Genomic DNA, 22,560 nt, shown 5'->3' on the forward strand with positions numbered 1-22,560 from the left:
ATTTTATATGAACATATATTCAGGCTTATTTGGCAAGTTGCTTTATCTCATGTCTTGGAGATATTTCCATGTTACTGTGCAGAGCCCTATCTTATCTTTTCCTTTTCTAAAAGCAGCATCGGGTTTCAGTGTACTGACAAGTCATCATTTAACTAATCCCCTATTAATGGACATCTGGATTGTTTCCATTTTTAAAAATATTTTTGAGCAAGACATCCTTTTACTTATGTCTTGGCATACTGTGTGAGTACTTCTGTGGGCTACATTCCTAGAAGTCAGAGATATGAGAAAATTTAATAGAGGATAACAAACTGCTCTCCCAAAAGGCCGCCCCGATTTACACACCCCCAGCAGCCAGGGAGAGCGCCCGTTCCCGTCGACCCTTGCCAACACTATGCACTATCGATCATTTTTATCTTTGCTAATCTGATTTGTGAGAAATGCTGTCTTGTTTTCATGTGCGTCTTTGATATACTAGTGAGCATCTGCTCATAGGTTTATTGCCCTTTTTCTGTGAACTGCCTTTTCATGTTCTTTTAAATATTTTTAAGTGCATTTTTAAATTCTTTCGGATTTATTATAAAAAGGCCATTCCTTCCCAATTAAGCTGTGGTTACGAGGCTTTGTTATTCCTGCAACTACAAGAGCTTTATGCAACGGGTTTTATTTGGGGGTGATGGAAATGTTTGGGAACTGGATAGAGGTGGTGGTTGCACGACATTGTGAACGGACTAACTGCCACTGAATTGCTCACTTTAAAATGGTTAGTTTTGTTATGTGGATTTCACCCCAATAAATTATTTTTTTAAAAGATGCTTTATGCTAATTTTTAATTGATCTTCAATGACAGAAACTCCTAATTGTGTGGCTCTGAGCCCCTGGTTACTAACTGTCAGGAGGAGCTTCGAGCCTGGGTCGCTCCATCCCCATCTACTTGCTCAGCAAACAGACTTTCTCAGGACTGGATATACCCATGGGACAGTCTTTGTCCAAAAAGTTTGTGTCCACTAAGATGAAGCAGGAAGATTCTGAAATCTTCCTAAAATTCCTTTTTACGTATTTCAAATGTCTCCTTCCCAGTGTTTTTAAAAAAATTGTGCTGGATTTCTTTCCTCTTTCTGCCACATGACATGGCATTTCTCAGTCCATCTTCCTTGTGCCCTTCAGGAAAGAATTGTTAAAAAAAAAAAAGATCCTGGGTGATCCTGGCCTTTCAGAACCTATCTTTTCTGAGACACATTTCAAGAAAATGACCTTCCTCAAGCACGGGGCCAGCTGCCATTGGTCAGTTTTCTAATGTCCCTCTCCTGAGTGTGGTCACCAAAGTATTCCCATCTCCTGTTTCTCCTGCCTCGGTGTGTCTGCTCCTTTCAGCCATACCCACAAGGCAGCCAACCTGCAGGTGGAAGGAGGATGCCCTCTATGGGCTGACTAGTAGGATCCCAAAGCCAGGGTTGCATAAGGGGCCAGTAGTGCCAAGTAGGGGACAGAGTTAGAGCTGCGTTCGGGTGAAGTCCTGCCCTGCCACGACCAACTGCTTGGCCTTTGGCAAGTTTCATCACCTCTCTGAACCTTAGTGGGGTTGTTGAAGATGAAATGGGATGAAGGGAGTGCAGGGCCCTGGTGCAGGGATGGTGCACCATAATTAGTATTTATCCTGACGAGCAGACCCTGAGACCCACAGGCCTAACAGCACAAGGGGCCAACCACAGATGCGAACCTATTTCAGGATGGAGGAGCTACTGCTCTAAGATGCCAAGCTTTGGATGGCCTGGGCCTTTGATCTCTTCTCTATTTACCCTGCCTCTCTGGAATCTTCTCTTGTCTCATGGCTTTAAACCATTGTGTGCTCTTGACCTCAAATGTGGATCTCGAGCCCTGCCTCCCCCATGAACTCCACTCCCCTACTAAAATGCCAACTCTGTAATGACAGAAACATTGCTCTGTTTTTATCCCTGCCTTCAGCACCTGGAACAGCACCTGGCTGGTACAGGAACTCAGTCAACACTTAGTGAGTGAACAAATGCATGCTATCAGGTGAACTTAAAAACTCCTTTAAGAACCAAAAGTAAGCAAAATCAAACAATTGGTAGTATTCAGGTGGAAATATCTGTTTTCACCCACAAGGGAAGGATAGAAGATTTTACAGAGCATCAGCAACTTTTCTGGTTCCTTCCCTGAGTCTCAGGTACTAAGCTCTACGTACCTTATCTCTGTGCAGTGCTGGACTCAGAAGCGAGGGCTCTGGGTTTGAAGCCTGCCTCTGGCCTTCCTAGCCATGTGACCTTGGGTGAGGATTACTTACCTTATCTGTGCCTCAGTTTCCTCCTCTGCAAAGTGAGGAAGACAGTAACGGTAGCCAAGCTGGTCCTTAAGTTGGGACTTGAAATAAACTGGGGCTGAGAGATTGATTTCTGCACCATGTTAGTGGGAAGCTCCTGGTGTTTACCTGCACATTTTTGTGGAAGAATTAAAAAGCTTCACTTTGTAGCCACTGTTGCAAATGAGTAGGAAGAGTTCCTTGGTGAGTGGTGGGTACCAGACCATGCAGGTGGGGTAGTCGCCCTGGTCGGTTCGGTGAATGTCCAGGACTTCCAGGTGGTCTTTGTAGCTCTTGACAAGATTATACTCGATCTGAAGTGGAGCCCAGATGGACACACATGAGGACTGAGCCAAATGAAATCAGCCCACAGTGTTATTCTGGGGGGAGACAGGATCAGGCCTCCTAAAAGAAGACATGCCTAGACCCTTACACCTAATAAGCTACCATTATGGAGTATTCGTTATGAGCAAGATGATGAGCTAAGTGCTCCAAAAACACCATGCCATTTAATGCTCATGACCCCCCTGCAAAGTAGTACTATTGTGCCCACTTTACAGATGAGAAAACAGATGTTCAGAGAGGTTCAGTGTTTTGCCCAAGGCCACATAGCTAAGATGTGGTAGGTAAGAATTAAATTTAGGTCCAACTGACTCCGAAACCTGAACTCTTACAGTTACGTTACACTGCTTCTCTTACCATTATCTTGGGAACTCTTTGAGGGTAGGAACCAACTCATATCTAAATCTCAGCACCTGAGAGTTATAAATTAGCAGGCTGCTGAATTTCACCCATAAGTAGGTTTTGGTGGCCATCACTAGGATGGATGGATGCACGGACAGATGGGTGGGTGGGTGGGTGGATGGGTAGAAGGATGGATGGAATAAAAGAAGGAAGGGAAGGGGATGAAGGAAGTTAAGATAGAAGGATAGATATATAGATTGACTGATTTACTTTGAATCCTTCTGGCTTGCTCATGAGCATCATCTTTGCCAGGGTCCCTACCTTGCCCTCTTATCGCACATCCTCTATTACTGTCAATTTAGGGAACAGCCTGGCCGCAACCCTTGGACGCAAAGAAAGTGTCAGAGAGTGTCGGCTTTCCAACTGTGCACTGAGAGGCAAGGGTGACTAAGTCTTGCGTGCTGTGGGGAACACAACCACCCTGCCGCCCGATGAGACGCTCCCTAGCAGCCTCCCCACTCGGGAAATGAGGCCCCACGGGGCTTCACAGCCCTGTTATGGCAAAATGCCTCCTTGGAGAGGTCGATGCTACTTCGCTGCACATTTATCTTCTCAAATGAACACACAGACTGTGGGCCCAGTTCTATGACAGATGCCAGGGATGTGACAAGGAGGAGACAAACACAGTCCGGTGATGAGGTGGACGAACACTGAACACTGAACAGCTCACCAGGAGCCTGTCTTTGCCGAGGCTCAGCAGTCGAGGCTCGTTGATGTCCAGGTGAAGCCCGAACAGGAGGCTCTGGATGCTTTTGCGATGAGAACGAAGTCTAGCCAGATATTCCCAGACCCTTTGGCCGTGTCTGACTACCACCCTGTAAACGGCCACAGTAAAATTTACATCCTGAATAGGAGCAGAAGAGCAGAAGTTATTCCTTTTAAAATTTTGTGACTTAGGAATCATCATTATGTTTTTCATACTAATTTTGCTCTTAGGGTATTTTATCCAAAAGAAATCTTAGTCTACCAGAGCAAGTAGTAAAATAACGCCCATTTTACAGATGAGAAAACTTAGGTTAAAAGTAGACAACTCACAAAGGCGGTGGTGGAGGCAGTATTTATTTGACACTATGGTCTTACTCTCCTTTCTAGCCCCTGCCTCATTCTCTGTTGGAAACTGAAACCCTGACTCCTTCTGCGTTTGTTCTCCCTTCTCTTTATCTAGCTACACAAAATTAAAAAGGTATGCTTAAGAAAAAAATAGTGTGATGGGGCCCACCCAGTGGCACAGCAGTTAAGTTCGTGCACTCTACTTTGGCAGCCTGGGGTTCGCCAGGTCAGATCCCGGGTGAGGGACTACACACCGCTTGGCAAGCCATGCTGTGGCAGGTGTCCCACATAGAAAGTAGAGGAAGATGGGCAAGGATGTTAGCTCCGGGCCAGTCTTCCTCAGCAAAAAGAGGAGGATTGGCAGTGGATGTTAGCTCAGGGCTGGTCTTCCTTGGAAAAAAAAAAAAGTGTGGTGGCTGAGAGTGGAAGGGGTCAGAGAGTGGGTGAGACCAGCCTGAAGGGACATAGGATGCCTGAGTCAGTCTGCTCATGGGAAGCACGAGGGACAGCTTAGGGCCTTTAAAAGCATTGTGAACGCAGACCAGAAGGGACAGCGGTTTAAGTGAAGACGGCGGCGTCCCCAGCCACCCAACATCAAGGCACGGCGAGCGCACTGCAGACCAGGAGAACTGGCAGGAAGGGGAGGCTGGAAGTCTAGGGAAATCTTCCCTGAGAGTACGAGCCCTGTTCACAGAGGGAAGGAGCAGAACCTGAAATACCGGTGGAAGATTTTGCTTTGAGATAAACGAGAATGTCATCTTGTCAAAAATCAAAGGGAAAGATGAAAGACTGGATGCAGATAAAGGGTTCCAAAAAACTAACAAACCAAAATGAGCTGTCAGAGCAGCAGAATCCAAGTCTGGAAGTTCTGAGGCCCTGCTCTTGTTTTCAAGCAAAAGTCCTCCCACCTCCCTCACCCCTTTCTCTTTTTATGACAGCTTTATTGAGATGTAATTCACATACCACACAATGCACCCATTTAAAGTGTACAGTTCAATGGGTTTTGGTATATTCACAGAGTTGTGTGTCCATCATCACAATTTTAGGGTGGTAGTTCATCACCCCAAAAAGAAACCCCGTACCCACTAGCGGTCACTACCAATTTGTCCCCCAGTCTCCTCTCCCTTTTGGTTTTAAATAAGGTCGCTGAACCCCTGGATAGTGCTCAGTGAAAATCCTTACAGCAGTTGCCATATACTGGGAGTCATGGGAGAAGCTGATATGAGTCACGCTGTTTCTGGAATATTTGAAAGGCTCTGGGATTTCGTTTTCTAAGGACATGGCATCGAGAATGTAAACTGTCCCCTCCGTGAAGCCAGCTCCAAGAAGGACCCCTGAAATCACAAGGCAGAGAACAAGGCTCAAAAAGGACTTCATTCATTTAGGAAACACAGACTCTGTGCCAGGCCTTGTTCTGGGCGCCAAGGAGACAGCAATAAACATGACAGACAGAGTCCCCAGAAGGAGAAATCAACTAAAAGGCATGACACCCTGGGACAAGCGCTCAGAGAGGACTAAGCACAGAGGGCTGCAGGGCCCAGAGGGAAGGGGTCTCATTTAACCTGGTGGGGAGAGAGGGGTCAAACTTCCTGGAGCTGTTACAGCCAAGGGTGTAGTCATTTGGGTCTGTTTTCAATTTAGAACCTAAAATAGGCTGATAAGGTGAAAATACCTTCGGGGTTGTAGGTCAGACTCTGGACTCCAAGTCTCTTCCCAAAGACCCTGCTGAAAAGGTATTTTTTCTTTTCATAATCCCACACTTTGATCATCCCACAGAAGCTTCCAATGGCGATGAGGGGTTGATACGGGTGGCAGGAGATGGCACAAATGGCGTTCTTGGGCTCTACAAATAACGTCTCAAGTTTGGTCCCATCTGTTGTTAAGTGGTACACTGTCGCATCAGATGTTGCAATGATAAAATTCCTGTTTGCCAAGGAGAGACCAAACAGTATCAATGTTTGCAGGGAATGGGGCACGCCAGCTTTCTGCTTCTAATTGCACATGAAACGCCTCTGTCGTCTGTAATTTAGTGACATGATTAACCCAACATCTCCAAAAATATACCACCAATACCCAACAGCCTCCATTTGCAAGTGAAAAAGCCCACATTTCCACATGTAAATTGAGTCATTAAGTATGCAGATGGACAGTCAGTTGCACAATTAGCTAATCTGCACATGCAAATATTCATTTGTGTATGCAAATATGGAGTTTGGTGCACACATACAGATGTGCCTGCAAATACTGCAAGGGTAATTAAGCAGACTCACAGATAATTCAGTCTTGAAATGTTATGGCTATTAATTATCAAATGCCTTTAACTGCAGTGCTAGGACAAACTCAGCTTGGCGAAGGAGACCAACCTACAGCGAAGGACCCCAGAGCTCAGGGATGAGCCCTTTCCAGCCTCCAGACACTAAAAATTCTAAAAGCGAAGATAATGTTTCATTTAAGAAATTATTACATAGTGATTATAATCAGCCAAGGAGATCCACCTGCAAGCCAGGTAGAGGAATGAGCAGGAAGGCCAGTTCCCTCTATTTCATATCCCGGGAACAAGATCAGGTTTCCACTGCACACGAACTGAAAGCAGACATCAATCACCTTTGACCACTCAAACGACTAGAGTCATTAACAACTTACCTCACAACAAAAAGGTCACCTTTTAAAGTGCAGTCTGGAAGATAGCTTGATTTTTCTGTGGGAGGAGTTGCTGGGGTCTTTGAAAAGGACAGGGTTCTTATGGAGCTCAACTTGAAGTGGCTGTACCAGTTAACAATGGACAGGGTTTGATCATAGAACTTAATGTTACCCTTAATGTCACCTGTGACGATGTAGCTGAAATGGAGAATAACATCAGTTTGTTAAATAATAGTAATAACCTCCATCTACTCAACACCCAATTATGTGTCAGGCTCTGGACTCTGGGTGTTGTAAAAATTTCACTTAATACTGCCCTATGGGACTGATTTTATTGTTATCTCACTTTAGGAAATTAAGGCTCAGAGAAGTTAGGAGATTTGCTCAAGGCCTGAGGTTGCCAGATTTAGCAAGTAAAAACGCAGGATACCCGCTTAATTTTGAATTTCAGATAAACAATGAGTAATTTTTTTAGCATAAGTGTGTCCCAAATATTGCATGGGACATACTTATACCTGGCAACCCTATTAGGGCCACGTGGCTAGACTGTACAGGGATCCAGGTGTGTCCAATGCAAAGTCCCTGCTCTCTGCTCTACTCTTCCCTGCCCTCCAAGATCAGCCACGTGCCACGGCGGTGGGCAGTGATTTACATTCTGCGCCATAAGACCACAGATGACAACAGGGTCCATCTACCAGCCCTCTGAAATCACACTGGCTGGCAAGGGGATATAAGCCACTTTATAGGAAGGCGCTGCTGTTAGAGCCATTGTAAAACCGCGTCCAGTCATCACAGCCAAAGGCAATGCCGCGTGACAAAATGGCTTTCATTTCCAGTCCTCAGATCCATCCCAAACGGGCGTTTTTTTTTTTAAGCCTCTGACATAATTCTAATCATGGGGGGAGTAGAGGGAGTATATGCAAAGTGATTAAATGAGGTTTCTGATTAAAAAGCAAGGCAGGTGGGCAGAGTAATTGGCTAGAACATCTTTCACTGCCCTCTGCTGGACAGAAACGGCAAAACAGGCCAAGGGTTTTCAGAGACCTTTTCCTGCAGGGGCTCCAGGGTCCTGGCTGGGTTTTACTTAACATGGAGAGGGGAACCCAGGCCCAGTCTTCACTGGGTCCCAACCCCCAACTAGTTAAGAGTTGATTGCATTGGCAATTGCAATTCTATTACTGTCTTTTTGCAACACGGAGTGGGGATGACAATTTGCATTTCTCTTTGTAAAGCCATGCCAGGACCTCACTGTTCCCCTGTATTAAAAGAAAGGAAGAGGAAAGCAAACGAGCTTCTGGAAAGCAGACAGCACAGTGACTCCAGTCAAATGGGCAGGCCCTTGTCATTAGGCAGTTTTCTCTATCACTTTTGGGAACTTCTCCAGCCTGCTAGTAATGACCGTTAGACCTCGAGATCCCCTGAGACAGACAGTGTGCTAAGAGTTTTATGTGCCTTGTCTCACTAAACGCTCATAAAGGCACTCTGAGAGAGATAGTATTGTTATACCCATTTTACAGGTGGAAAAATGGAGGCTCCGCAAAGTTAACTCCCTTGCCCAAGGTCATTCAGCAAGGAAAGGATGCATCTGGAATGTGACCCCCTTTCTATCTGAGGCTAAGGCTTTTAATGATCATCCAGGAGCCCCCACAGCCTCTCAAAATCAAAGAGCTAGTGAACTTGATAAAGTTCTGTTGTATTTCATCTTTTCATAACGGGTAAATGTTATATTGTAGTTAGAAAAAACAATATAGCTAGTCACATTCTTTTCTTAAATTTAAAGTATGTAAAGGAGGCGGCCCCATGGCCGAGTGGTTAAAGTTCTGCACGTTCCACTTCAGCAGCCTGGGGTCCGTGGGTTCGGATCCCGAGTGTGGACCTGCTCTATTCATCAGCCAGGCTGTGGAGGCACCCCACACACAAAGTAGAGGAAGACTGGCCCAAATGTTAGCTCAGGGATAATCTTCCTCAGGCAAAAAAAGAGGAGGATTGGCAAAGGATATGAGCTCAGGGTGAATCTTCCTCACACACACACACAAAAGTATGTAAAATTTAGGGTGCGAAATAAGTCTAATTAGCTGAGAAGAAAAAAAATCATTACTTTTTGTTTCACCAACACAAAGAGATTTTTTTAAAGCAATACATGCCCATGATTTTTGTAAAAAGTAAACCAATTAGTACAAATGAGACTAAAAAAGAAATAAATCCACCCCCATCCTTGAACCTCGTTCTTAGTTTCTTTCCTCAGAGGCAACCAACATTGCCAGTTAGTTGCGACTCTCCCCAGAAATATTCTATGCATATGCATAACACATGTATACATCCAAAAGTGTTTTAGAATACTTTGATAACCATCTACAGCTACTTTGTAATTAAGATAATTACCTATCCACTGTAGTAAGCACAGTGATGCCCTCTCTCTGCAAATGAACCAGTTTACAAGGTTTGATATAGGCTAAGTCCGAAGAGGTGGAGGCGGATGATGGCGGGCGGTATATGTCCCAGACAACCAGCTTCCCTTCCATTGTTGCTGACAGTATTTGTGTTAAATTCAAATGAAAGATGGACTGGCTAAATTTTCCCACAAGCTTGTTGAATGTCTGCATTTCAAAAGACAGGTTATGAGTTACCATAGGTAATAAATATAAAACATAGCATTTATCAACACAGCATTTTATAATATTACACTGAAATATAGTAGAAAAACATAAAGCAAAAAAAAAAATCCTCCCCCATGGATTGTCATGGTCCAGGCAGTTCTGAACCTCTCAAGGTTTGCTGAGAGCAAGTGAAGGGTTATGTGTTTACTGTTAATTAAACTGTTTGCTTAAAACAAATGAAAGAGTGGGTAATCACTGTTTCTACCTGTTCAACTTCTCTTATTGAGCTTTCAGAAGCCGATAAAGAAACTAATGCCCATAGTAAGCAAAAGTATGTTCCAGTTGTAAAATATCATAATTCTCCCAGTCTCCTTTTTTGTTTTGTTTTGTTTGAGGAAGATTAGCCCTGAGCTAACTACTGCCAGTCCTCCTCTTTTTTGCTGAGGAAGCCTGGCCCTGAGCTAACATCCGTGCCCATCTTCCTCTACTCTATATGTGGGACGCCTACCACAGCATGGCATGCCAAGCGGTGCCACGTCCGCATCTGGGATCCGAACCAGCGAGCCCCGGGCCGCCGAGAAGCAGAACGCGCAAGCTTAACCGCTGCGCCACCGGGCCGGCCCTCCCAGTCTCCTTTTGACCATAAATTATTTTCCCATCAGTAGAAATTAAGTACTGTACATAGAAATGCCCCCAAGACTATTAAATTTGTGCTACATAAAATGAGGCATTAGGCCATCTTTCTTAGAGAATGCCTTTCAGGTGAAGTATAGCAAGAACCCAGAGCAGTGAGTGAAGCCCTCAGTGAATGTTTAGCAGATGAGTAAATGAAACAGCAATCTGTCTTATGATACGGCAAGCCTACTGCCCAATTCTCTACCTAGGCGGAGAAGATGCTGGGGTTTACTTCTTCCGACTTGAACACAAGAGGGTCAGTAAAATAACAACGGTCAAGCGAGAGCACCAAGTTCTAAGAGCAGCACGGTTTCCATTTTTATCATTTCAATCCTCGTTATTTGTGGATTCTGTGTTTGTGAATTTAACCACTCGCTAAGGTTTATTTGTAACCCCAAAATCATCCTCGTGGCATTTCCACAATCATTTGCAGACGTGTACATGTGCAGAGTGATGAAAAATTTGATGTTCCCAGCTCAGGCCAAACAAGGCAAAACTCTGCCTTCTTGTATCAGCTCATTCTGGAAAGACGCATCCTTTTCATGGTCTGTTTGGTGCTGTATTGGTCGCATTTTTTTTTATGCTTTTTGTTGGTGATTTTAGTATTTAAATTGGCCCCCAAACATGGTACTGAAATGCTGTCTAGTGTTCCTAAGCACCAGAAGGCTGTGATGTGCCTTACAGAGAATACACCTGTGTTAGATAAGCGACGTTCAGGCACGAGTTCTGATGCTGCTGGCCGTGAGTTCAATATTAACGAATCAACATTATATACTAAATGTGGCATCTTTCAACAGAAACATACATAAAACAAGGCTATGCATCTGCCAGTTGATGGAAATGCTGTGACCATAGGCTGGCAGGCACCTATTCTTGTATTTCTGCTAGGAACAATGATTCGGTATTCACTAATTATGGTCTGCAGAGACTTTAAAGAACGCAACTGCCACAAATAATGAGAAGTGATTGCCTTTATTTTTTGATACTTTGATTTATGAAAAACAGAATTTGCAGACAGAATGATCTTCTTTGCGTCCATTTGTCTCAACTTTTTTTTTCTTTTTCTTTCTCTTGTCCTCTTAAAAAATAAAATTCTAAGTCACATCAAGAGCAAAGGAAGGAAGCAGAAAAATCATCATAGTGTTTTCACTGCAAGAGACAGGACTCAAGGTACACCTCAGATGCAATAGCTGGAGGTAAGCAGGCAAGATAAAGTGTTTCCTCCAACACCTGGTTCACTACCTTTCTGTTGGCTCTTAAACATCTAAATATCTAACATACATTTTTTTGGTGAGGAAGATTGGCCCTGAGCTAACATCTGTTGCCAATCTTCCTGTTTTTATTTTTTTTCTCCCCAAAGCCCCAGTACATAGTTGTATATCCTAGTTGTAAGTCCTTCTATTTCTTCTCTGTGGGACGCCACCACAGCATGGCTAGATGAGCGATGCATAGGTCCACGCCCAGGTTCCGAATCAGTGAACCCCGGGCCACCAAAGTGGAGTGCAAAAACGTAAGCACTATGCCACCAGGCCAGACCCTCCCATATCATTCTTTATTACTCTGAAAACTGAGCAGCTTAAAAGGGATCCACTCATGTGCAACTACTCCACTTACATCACTCCACTTAGCTTTCATCCTTTGTCATATGCACAAACACCCTATAAAAGCTATTGCTTTTTTGGATATTTTCTCATGGTAGGAAACTTTCTTTTCCATAACATTTTATTTTTAATAATACTCCCATTATTTTCAACCGACAATTCAATATGGTAAAGGACTCAAGTAAAATTTTCAAATTATTTCCCGATGGCTTAATATCAAGATATACAAAGAGTGGCCCAAAGTGACGAAGCTTACATATCCATATTTGTTCTCCACAAAATCAGATGTATAAAAACACAACAGGCATACTCACTTTTTCTGTTAAAAGTGGGGCACTGTGAGCAAGTATATGTCTCTCTTCATACTGATAAATACAGAAAAAATAGTTGTTACTCAAAAATCAAAACAAATGCATCCAAACTGGGTGAGAGCTTTGCACTTTCTACAGGTTAGAGGACCTGCTGCCTCCAGGAACATGTAAAAACATTCTGGAAGAAAAGCAAATACATAAAAAATGCCACAAATGATTGTGACTTTAAATGGCAGTTTTTGGAAATTTGAATTCTACATTTATAACACTTTAAAGCTATAATAAATACCTGAAGTAATGACTATCACTGAAAATCAGCCATTCAAGTTTCTGTTTCAAGCGATTCTGTTTTTGTTTGGCATTTTTTCTTAAGGCAAAATTCACATAACGTAGAATTAAGCATTTTAAAGTGCACAGTTCAGTGGCATTCAGTACATTACCAATGCTGTGCAAGTATCATTCTGTCTAGATCCAGGACACTTTCATCACCCCCAAAAAGAAGCCCCTTATCCATTAAGCTGTCACGCCCCATTCTCCCTCCTACAGCTCCTGACAACCACTATTCTGTATTCTGTCTCTATGGATGTACCTATTCTGGACATTTCATATCAATGGAATCATACAATATGTGGCTTTTGTGCCTGGCTTCTTTCATTTAGCAGGAAGTTTTCAAGATTCATCCTCATTGTAGCACGTGTCAGTACTTCAGTCCTTCAAATGGCAGAATAATATTCCATTGTGTGCATGGACCACATTTTGTTTATCCATTCATCTGTTGGTGGACATTTGGTTTGTTTCTACCTTTTGGTTATTGCAAATGAGGCTGCTCTTATGAACATTTGTGTATAAATATTTGTTTGAATGCCTGTTTTCAATTCTTTTGGGTATATATCTAGGAACTGCTGAGTCATAAAGTAATTTTGTGTTTGACTTTTGATATTTTTTAATCTCATGATTTCGCCCTGTGTCAGTATACGTATCTCTGATCTGTTTGCGAATTCCTTTCTAAAAGGGGAAAAAGTCCAAGATCTTGAAAAACCCTATATTTTAGACGTGTTAAATACATTCAAATAAATATTTGCCTCATTACTTTAAAGAACTTAGATGAAATTTAAGCTATCTGCTTTTGATTTAATATGCTAATTTCCAATGCGACTAAAACAACTACTATAATTAAATCAAAACATTTTAATAGATATTTATTACTTCCTAACTAGATGCTATATTGTTACATTACCAAAACATCTGTACTCAAAGAATGAACAGATACTTGTCTGAACATTTAAAACAAACAAAAATATTTCTACTTACCCACAAATAATATATCACCTGTGTTTTACTATTGCTCACCAATTCTCTATTATTTGTTGGATTAAAAGTAAGGTAGTTCTGAAATATAAAGCATAGAAATATATTACATTATAATAAATTTTCTGTTTCTCTCTGGTTAAGCTGAATGTTAAAAGTAAATAGTATTTTTTTTGTTAAAATAAATAACTGAGTAGGAATATAAAACAGAAAAGACATGGCATTTTGTAAACAATAGGAATATAATTTAAATACTGAGTGTTAAAATTAATGGTCTTAAATGTGTTCCCTTTCTTATTTAGTCATTATAATTTATTACATAAATTGGAACAAGCAAAAGTAAACCTGTATTCACCAATAACCTTTATTCTGTGTCCCTTTGGACAAAAACTGCTACGTACACATTTCTGAATTTGACAGGGCCACAAGGCGATTTGGAACAAATGCAAAATATTGGAAGGAGATTCTGATTCCTGCCAAGATGGTGAATAAATAAATGAGTTGCCTGGCTCGCTTCCCAAAAATCGACCCTGCAGAAACTGCAGGAGTGAGGGAAACATGAAATGCAGAAACTAAACAACAACAACAAAAAGCGAGAAATCTCTGGGACGACTTAAGACATATGTCTGGAAATGGTACGTGTATCGGGGGTGGGAGGATGCAGCCTGACATGAAGGGCTGCAGGCGGCAGCATTGAGAAAGAGGTTCGAGAAATGATTTTTAAGTTCCATTCCTGCTGCTCCACCCCATCTCCTATTCCGTGCCTCCTGCTTGCTGCTCCACTTCAGGAATGTAAACTACCAAGGCCAATGTCTGAGAATCACCATCAGGACAGCACAAAAGCCTGGTGGAGTGAAGAAGTGATGAAGACAGGTGCATGGATGAGACCTCAGAAGGGCTGAAAATCAGCCTCAAATCACCAGTCTCTGTTGAGATAAAGGTGACCGCTTTGTCAGATGCCTGTAAGAATGGAGAGTAAGTCTTCCTTGGAGGAAGTTATTCTGAGCCTCAAATTATTCCAATGCGTTTTAAAGCATAACGGGCATTCAATGAAAAATAAACAGCAAATGAAAGAGACAAATCCAAATGACTGAAAAACAAGGGGAAAAAGCAATCAATAGAAAGAGACCCCCAGGAGATCCAGGTATCGGAGTTCTTACACACAGGTTCAACAATAACTGATTAATATGTGTAAGAAAGTAGAGGACAAGATGGACAATCTCAGCAGATAACTCTATTTAAAAAAAGAATCAGGGGCCGGCCTGGTGGCACAGCTGTTATGTTTGCATATTCCGCTTTGGCAGCCTGGGGTTTGCCAGTTTGGATCCCAGGTGTGGACATATGCACTGCTTGTCAAGCCATGCTGTGGCAGGCGTCCCACATATAAAGTAGAGGAAGATGGGCACGGATGTTAGCTCAGGGCCAGTCTTCCTCAGCAGAAAAGAGGAGGATTGGCAGCAGATGTTAGCTCAGGGCTAATCTTCCTCAAAAACAAATAAATAAATAACAAAATAAAAAATAAAAAAAGAATCAAATGGAAATTCTAGACCTGAAAAAAAGATTTTAAAAACTCCAAATAAGGTTTAACAGAAGATTAGATATAGCCAAAGAAATGACTAGTCAGTAGAAAAGGAAGATAAATTATAGGAGAAAATATCCAGACTATAGCATAGACAAAAGAATATAAAATGAAGAGAAGAAAAAATGAAAAGGCCTAACTTAATGTAATGGGAGTCCCAGAAGGAGAGAAAAGAAAGAATTTTGCAGAAACAATGTTTAAGGAGACAATGGCTGAAAATTTTCTAAAGCTGAGGAAAAACACGACATCCCAGGTTCAAAAAACCCCAAAGGATAAGTTTTTGGTTTTCTTTTTAAATCAACAACATACCCATAAATGCATGGATACATAATTGAAAAAACTGCTGAAAAACAAGAGAAAATCTTAAAAGCAGCCAGAGTGGAAAAAAAGACACAAAACTTTCAAAAGAGGGAACAATAAGATTGATGGTTGACTTCTCAACAGAAATTATGTATGTCATAAAACAATGGAATAATAGCATCAGGTTACTGAAGGAAGATGACGACCAACCTAGAATTCTGCACTTAGGGAAAATACCCTTCAAAAATAAAGACAATTATCAAGAGAAAGGAAAGCATACATCCCTACAAAGACTTGTACCTGAACATTCATACAGCTTTATTTTCAATAGCCACAAACAGGAAACAACCCGAATTTCCATGAAAAATGAACAGATAAACAAATTGTGACACATACATTCAAGGCACTGCTATTCAGCAATAAAAAATAAATAAACTGGGGCTGGCCCCATGGCTGAGTGCTTAAGTTCACACACTCTGCTCTGGCGTCCCTGGGTTTTGCTGCTTCAGATCCTGGGTGTAGACCTGGCACTGCTCATCAAGCCAGGCTGGGGCAGCGTCCCCAGTGCCATAACTGGAAGGATCCACAACTAGAAATGCACAGCTATGTACCGGGGGGCTTTGGGGAGAAAAAGGAAAAATAAAATCTTTAAAAAAAATTAAAAAAAAAAACCCAGTAGGATAGATAAGTAAGTTGTGTTATACTCAAAGAATGAAAAACTATACAGCAGTGAAAGTGAATGAATTATAGCTCAAGAATCAACATGGATGAATCTCAGAAAGAATGTGGAGCAAATGAGGCAATAATAGGCTGATTCCAAATATATAAAGTTCAAAAACAGGTAAAACAAAATAAGATAGTATTGAGGGATACATACATCACAGGAAAAAGTATAAAGAAAAGTAAGAGAAAGTATAACACAAAATTTGCCACAGTGGTTAGCTGTAGGGAGCAAGGCTGGGGGTGAGGTGGGGAAGGGGAACAAGGGGGCTTCCAGGCTTGGGGAACGTCCCATTTCCTGATCAGTGGTCAGCACACAGGCACATTTGTTTTCTTCTTTAAAATGTACACATTTTGCATATATGACTTACTTAACAATAGAAATATAAAGTGATCCAATATTTCTTGCAAAAAAAAAAAAAGTAAATGACAGATGGGCAGCAGAGAAAGCACGTGTAGACAGCTCTTCTAGGAAGTTTACTGTGAAGAGGAGCAGAGGGCCCTAGCTGGAAGGAGACGTGGGTCAAAGGGGTTCTTTATGGATGGGTGACAGGGAAGCATGTTTATTCGCTGATGGGGATAATCGTCTGGTAGAGGGAGAGTTGAGAGCAGCAGGAGGGGGCTTGGAGGAAGAGGGAAGGGATCTGGCCCTTCCTTTTGTTTAGAGGGCGAAAGAGAAGATGGTGATGTTGACAGTAGGTCGTAGGCTTGAGAGCGAGGCTAGGCTGGTGTTTGTATCTGATGGCTTCCACTTTCTCAATGAAATATGAGGGAGGTCATCAGCAGAGAGTGAGAGGAAGGGCTGTGGGAAGTGTGAGGAGAAGGTGTGAAACTGTTGTCTCTAGCCAGCCCACTAGATCAGCCAGGCAGGGCTGGGAGCTCTCTCAAAATCTGTGCTGGATTCAAGTAAAATGACTCAGCTCGGGTGGTTCTCCCCAGCCACATCCCGCCTGCTCAGGTGCGGCTACAGAGAGGGATGGTGGTGGAGTTCATCCAGAGTTGGGGTGCTTCTGCACTGCCATCCAAGAGCTTTCTGTGATGACGGAGACGTCTATAATCTGTGTTGTCAAATACGGTAGCCACTAGCCACATGTGGCTGATGAGTACTTGAAATGTGGCTGGTGAAACTCAGGAAATGAATTTCTAGTTTCATTGAATTTTAATAAATTTAAATTTAAATAGCCACATGTATTTAGCAAAGTTGATACAAAATCAGCACACAAAAGTCAGCTTAATTTCTAATAAACTAGCAAAGAACAATCTGAGAAGGAAATTAAGAAAACAGCTCCACTTATAACAGCATCAAAAAACCCAAAATACTTAGGAATAAATTTAACCAAGAAGGTGAAACACTTATATACTGAAAACTACAAAACACTGCTGAAGGAAATTAAAGAAGACATAAATAAATGGAAAGACATCCTGTGTCTAGCGGCGGGATGTTTAGACTAGTGGCCACTGTATCAGAGCAGCTTTAAGAAGTAAGGAAATTTTTTTCAGGAAACAGGAGGAATATGGGCAGGGAGAAGGAGAGAGTATGGGCATGAAGCTGCATAGTGATCTGTGTCTTGCTGAGTCTAGTCTCCCAGACCCCCTGTTTGGACTCTAGTTCCTGAACGCCACGTATGGACTTACCACAGTGTCTGGCACATAGTAGGTACTCAATAAGTGTATGATGAGTGAAGGATGCAAGCATGAATGAGACAATGTAGAACAGCAGAGCAAACTTTCTGGGTGTCCTTGGCAAGGCATGTCATGCAAATGGAGAATAATAACAACTTCCCTCTATTAAGGGAAGTTAAGAACATGTTTCTAGAATAAGAAAGGCTGCTAGCTGGGGAAATTATTTAATAATTAATAGCACTATTCCACAGATATTACTATTTAGAAATATCTCCTTCCAGCATGTTTGCATGAATTACGTGAGATACTCCATGTAAAGAACTTAACAGAATCTGGCAACTAATAACTGCTCAAAAAATTAGCAATTATTACCAAAAATAAAATGAGATCGTGGATACGAATGTGTTTTTAAAAAGCTCTACTGTACTACAACAAAACTTTATTAAAACAAAAAGTAGTTATGACCTGGCCTCAGTGTAAGTTTAGGTTGATCTCTACAGGTTCAGACTGAACTCACCTGAAAACCATACTCTTTGGGAAGATCGAGACTACACGCCGGCGTTTCCGCTGCCAAAGTCCACCTCCAGATGCAAACTTTCTGTAAGCGACAGCAGACGGAGGAGGATGAAGAGGTTTCGAAAGCTGCTGAAGTAACCTGTGCCTCTGCGGCAACCCTGTAACTTCGGTTAACCCTGCACAGCACTGTGAGCGAAGCCACAGCAGGGAGCCCCGACAACATGCTGCGGAGTCTGCTCATCCCCTGAGAGCATCACAGATGCCATGTGGCCTGAGCAAGCTGCTCACGGGGACACGCGTGACAGGCTGGCCATCCCGCTGAGGCCGCCCCAAATACCTGGATTTCAGCATCTGAGATGGTTGCCAGATACTTGGCATCGGGGGTGATGGCTATGGCCCTGATCCCGTTACCTTCTGGGCAGCTGTCAAATATCGTGTGCACAGGAATACTGCAAAACAGGATGGGGCAAAAGCATTAGCTGAGGTCTAACTTGCTTCCCAGAGGGGACTGCTTCAAAAACCAACTACGAATAAACAAACGTGGTCCATCCACACAACAGAATATGACTCGGCCATAAAGAGGAATGAAGCACTGACACGTGCTACAACGTGGATGGACCCTCAAAATATCATGCTAAGTGAAAGAAGCCAGTCTCAAAAGGCCACACATTGCATGATTCCATTGATAGGAAATGTCCAGGACAGGTACATCCGTGGAGACAGAAAGTAGACTGGTGCTTTCCGGGGGCTGGGGAGAGGCAGTGGCAAGTGACTGCTTTGGTTGGGCTGATGGAAATGTTTTGGAACCAGATAGAGGTGGTGGTTGCACAACATTGTGATTGGACCAAAGTCCAGTGAATTGTCCACTTTAAAATGGTTAATTTTAAGTTAGGTGAATTTTATCTCAATAATTTAAAAACCAACCTAACTCAGGGCAGCATGCAAACGTGCTATTTGCTCTCGTAAACCCTGGTCTCTCCTGTGTTACCAAGGGCCGATTCTGGGCAGGTGTGAAGGATGAAAGTGTGAGAAAAGATGCCGAGGACAACATCCTCTCTCTCAGGAAGATGGGCATTCTCCTCCATAAGTGCGGAGGTAAATGAGCACAAGCCGCCCAGGCAGCCACTTTGCTGTATCTATCAAAATTTGAATTGCACATACCCTACAGCACCAGAGTTCCACTTCTACAACATCCACCCAGATGAATAATAGCAAAGGGAGACAGAGAGAAATGTAAAGTCATGTTCATTGAGGCACTGCTTTAATGGCGAAAAATCTAGAAACAACACAAATATCCACTGATATAGGAATCGTTAAAAAATATTATGACATAACCATACAATGAAAAACTATGCCGCCTTCAAAAAGAATGGGGTAGATTTGGGAAAGTGACCAAAATTTTGCGGAAAAAACAAATTGCAAAACAGTATACAAAGTAGGATTCTGAGTGAGTTTGTGGGAGTGTGCATGTGCATGTGTATTTATATGTATAGAAAAAGTCTGCAGGAAGACTTCAAAGTAACAACGGTGACTCTGGAGATGCTTTGGGTGAGGAGGGACTTTTTTTTTTTTTTTACTTATACCCTTCTATACTGTGTCACTGGCAAGACTTTAGAACTGTAAGAAGCAGACAAAGCCTCGACACATGCAGAATTTAATTAGATGATATTTAAATATCTAAGAGAGCCACAGAAATGCAAGAAACCACACAGCAACGATGGAAGTCAATGTAATGTTGGGTGGCCCCTTAGTTCCACTAGAAGTGAAGAGAGGGTGGTAGGAAGACAACCCGGAAGCGTAGGCTATTAGCTCCCCTTTAGTCTCTTTTTCATTATGGAGCCATTGTGACAGCAAATATAAACCGGTCTCAGTATGTCACATCAGTGTCCCAACTGGCTGGAACCAAGTCTGTCCCCCAGCTGAGGGCCTGTCTTGTTCTCTGTCACTTGAGAAACTTTGTCCCACCGAGAAGTAATCCCAAAAATTCACTTGGGAAGGCAGTCCTAAAATTGTTGGAAATGACATAATGACGTCCTCAGTGGGAAAATGTATCCTATCCCTGGGGATATTTAGGACTAAATATAGAGAAGATGAAGTCAGTTGGACCTGTTCTATTAACATATTTGTGAAAAGATAATTTGTTCATGTTTTTAGGAATGGGTGATGTTGAAGAGAATTTAACATATCAGAGTCTCTAACAGATTAGATCTGTGATCCTAATTTAAAGTCTGTGCTTGATTTAGACTTGTGATTTTAAATTCAAATCCTATTCGGTTGATAAATAATATCAGAACACTTAGGAGAACTTAAGATTTACCATATTTATGTCTAATTTATTAGATTTACAAGAATTACTTAAGTACTGGTGAAGAATTTATTTGTTAATCAGAATACTAAAAAACTTAAAGATAAAACTGAGTATATTCAATTTCTAAATGCAGCTTAAAATGTTCGAAAGGGGTTAATGATCAAATTTGTAAGTGCGGCCAAACAACAGTCAAACCTCTTAAAAGTGATTGCAGAAATATGCTGGATTTATAAATAGAGCAAAATTTATAAGTCGAACAAAAAGCTTAAGGAAGAACTATGGTTTTTAGTTTGTCACTTTAATAAAGTGAATATTAATTCTAAAACCGAACAATCTTTTCTGGGTCCCAAAGTTGTCATTTGTGATATCATAAAACTCATATTAACATGTTGTTTGAATTGTTAACCACAGATATGCTTTACTTTGTAAAATTACTTTGTAATAAGAAAAAAATCACTGCCAGAGTCACCCCCAGTCTAGTGGGGGAGACAGCTTTACAAACAAGAAAAAAGCAAAGAATAAACACTTTGTGAGGCAGCCAGCTCTGCCTGCGGACGGGGAGCTGTCAGCGACAGCTTCAGAGAAGAGACACACCTGAGGGACCCATCCTTCCTGCCTTCCTGTTGCCGGAGATAATAACTTTCCCTCATGTAAGTCGAACATTCCCCTGCTTGCAGCTGAAAGTATGTAGTGGTGACCGATGACGGCTCGGCATGCAGACAGGGAATTTCCCTTTCTGGGGGAAGTGTTCGCATGGCTAAGACACAAGGCGCATATTCCCTGTAACACAGGAGGGGTTGGCAAGGGCAGTCTCTGAAGGGCTTTAACCAGGGGAGCAACACAAATGGATTTTGTGTTTGGGAAAAGGTCACGCTCAAAATGTTGTGGAGAAAAATCAGATGATGATACATGACAATGACCATATAGATGTATTTAAAACAACAGCAAATGTTCGGGAAGGAAACACACCAAAGTGCCTACCTCTAGGAAGAGGACTAGGATTGGAGATGGCAGCCAAAGGAGACTTCAGCTTTCAGTTAAAACGTATTAAAATGATTTTTAAAAATCAACAAGATGAATGGATAAATAAAATTGCTATATCCGTGCAATGGAATCTTAAACAGCTATAAAAAAGGAATGAAGTATCGATTCATGCTACAACATGGAAGAACTTTGTAAATATTATGCTAAGTGAAAGAAACCAGACAAAAGAAGGCACATATTGTATGATTTCATTGACATGAAACGTCCAGAATAGCCAAACTGACAGAGAGAGAAAGTAGATTAGAGCTACCGAGGGCTGAGGGGAGGGAGAATGGGAGTTTATCAGTACAGAGATTCTGTCTGGGGTGGCGAAAACGTTCTGGAAATAGTGGTGATGGTTGTACAACACTGTGAATGTAATTAATGCCACTGAATTGTACATTTAAAAATGGTTCACTGTCATGGAGGCTGGTAGAAGAGCGAAAGTGCAGGGAGCGAGATCGGTTAGGACGCTGTTGCAATGGCCCAGGCCTGAGAGGATAGACAGAGGCAGTGGGGATGAGTTCAGAAGCCACTTGGGAGGGAGATGCAACAGGACTTCTGGACATTTTAGTAGGAGATGGCCGTAGGACATACAGGTGGAATGTCCTCCAGCAACTTCCTCATCTATAAAAAGAGGAAACATTCAGATTGTTACTGATATTAAGATGGTGTGGTTTCAAATCCTGGATCTGCTCCTTCCTGGCTGGAGAACAATACCAAGAGCATCCTCATCATTTTAGGCCAGTTAAGGAATGGCCAGAGGAAGATGAGTCTGAGAAGAGTCTGAGAAGGAACAGATAGGAAGCAGGATGAGAACCAGGCGGCCATGGTATTAGAGAAGCCAAGCGAAAAGAATGTCAAATGCCACTGAGAGGTCAAGTAAGATGAGGACCAAGATTAGGTAACATAATTCTACAGAGGTCACCAGTCACCTGGGGGAGAATAGTTCCTGTGTCCCAGATAAACATAACTATCTAGAACACTCAAGAACATTAAACATAACTTCTTCCTGATCTTCTTGTCCAACCAAACTTGTCCACCCTCCACCTCCACACATACCCAACCAGAGACTTACAGTCTTGTCAATGAATCCCAGCACTGCTCTCTGCCCCTAGGACCAGGAATTAAGAAAGAAAACTCATCTATGAGCATCTGTCACAGGCCAGGTGGTGTGCTCTACTGATCTTCATAACAATCCTGTAAGGTTGAATAGTGCCCCCTCAAAATTCACGTCCACCCAGA

General features: G+C 42.2%; 1 protein-coding gene across 1 annotated transcript in view; it reads right to left on the reverse strand.

Moving 5' to 3' along the window:
* The window catches only part of CFAP251 (cilia and flagella associated protein 251), a 61,096-nt gene that overhangs the window by 28,272 nt on the left and 10,264 nt on the right, over nucleotides 1–22,560 (reverse strand). The window contains exons 7-16 of the mRNA XM_046638704.1: nucleotides 18,322–18,433; nucleotides 17,986–18,066; nucleotides 13,250–13,327; nucleotides 11,942–11,992; nucleotides 9,137–9,351; nucleotides 6,758–6,952; nucleotides 5,787–6,037; nucleotides 5,297–5,448; nucleotides 3,735–3,908; nucleotides 2,450–2,634 (exon numbers count right to left, since the gene is read on the reverse strand). Of these exons, the coding sequence (XP_046494660.1) occupies nucleotides 2,450–2,634; nucleotides 3,735–3,908; nucleotides 5,297–5,448; nucleotides 5,787–6,037; nucleotides 6,758–6,952; nucleotides 9,137–9,351; nucleotides 11,942–11,992; nucleotides 13,250–13,327; nucleotides 17,986–18,066; nucleotides 18,322–18,433 (1,494 nt within the window). The remainder of the gene's footprint in view (nucleotides 1–2,449; nucleotides 2,635–3,734; nucleotides 3,909–5,296; nucleotides 5,449–5,786; nucleotides 6,038–6,757; nucleotides 6,953–9,136; nucleotides 9,352–11,941; nucleotides 11,993–13,249; nucleotides 13,328–17,985; nucleotides 18,067–18,321; nucleotides 18,434–22,560) is intronic.

This window comes from Equus quagga, chromosome 15 (genome assembly GCF_021613505.1).
Source record: "Equus quagga isolate Etosha38 chromosome 15, UCLA_HA_Equagga_1.0, whole genome shotgun sequence".
NCBI classification, from domain to species: domain Eukaryota; kingdom Metazoa; phylum Chordata; class Mammalia; order Perissodactyla; family Equidae; genus Equus; species Equus quagga.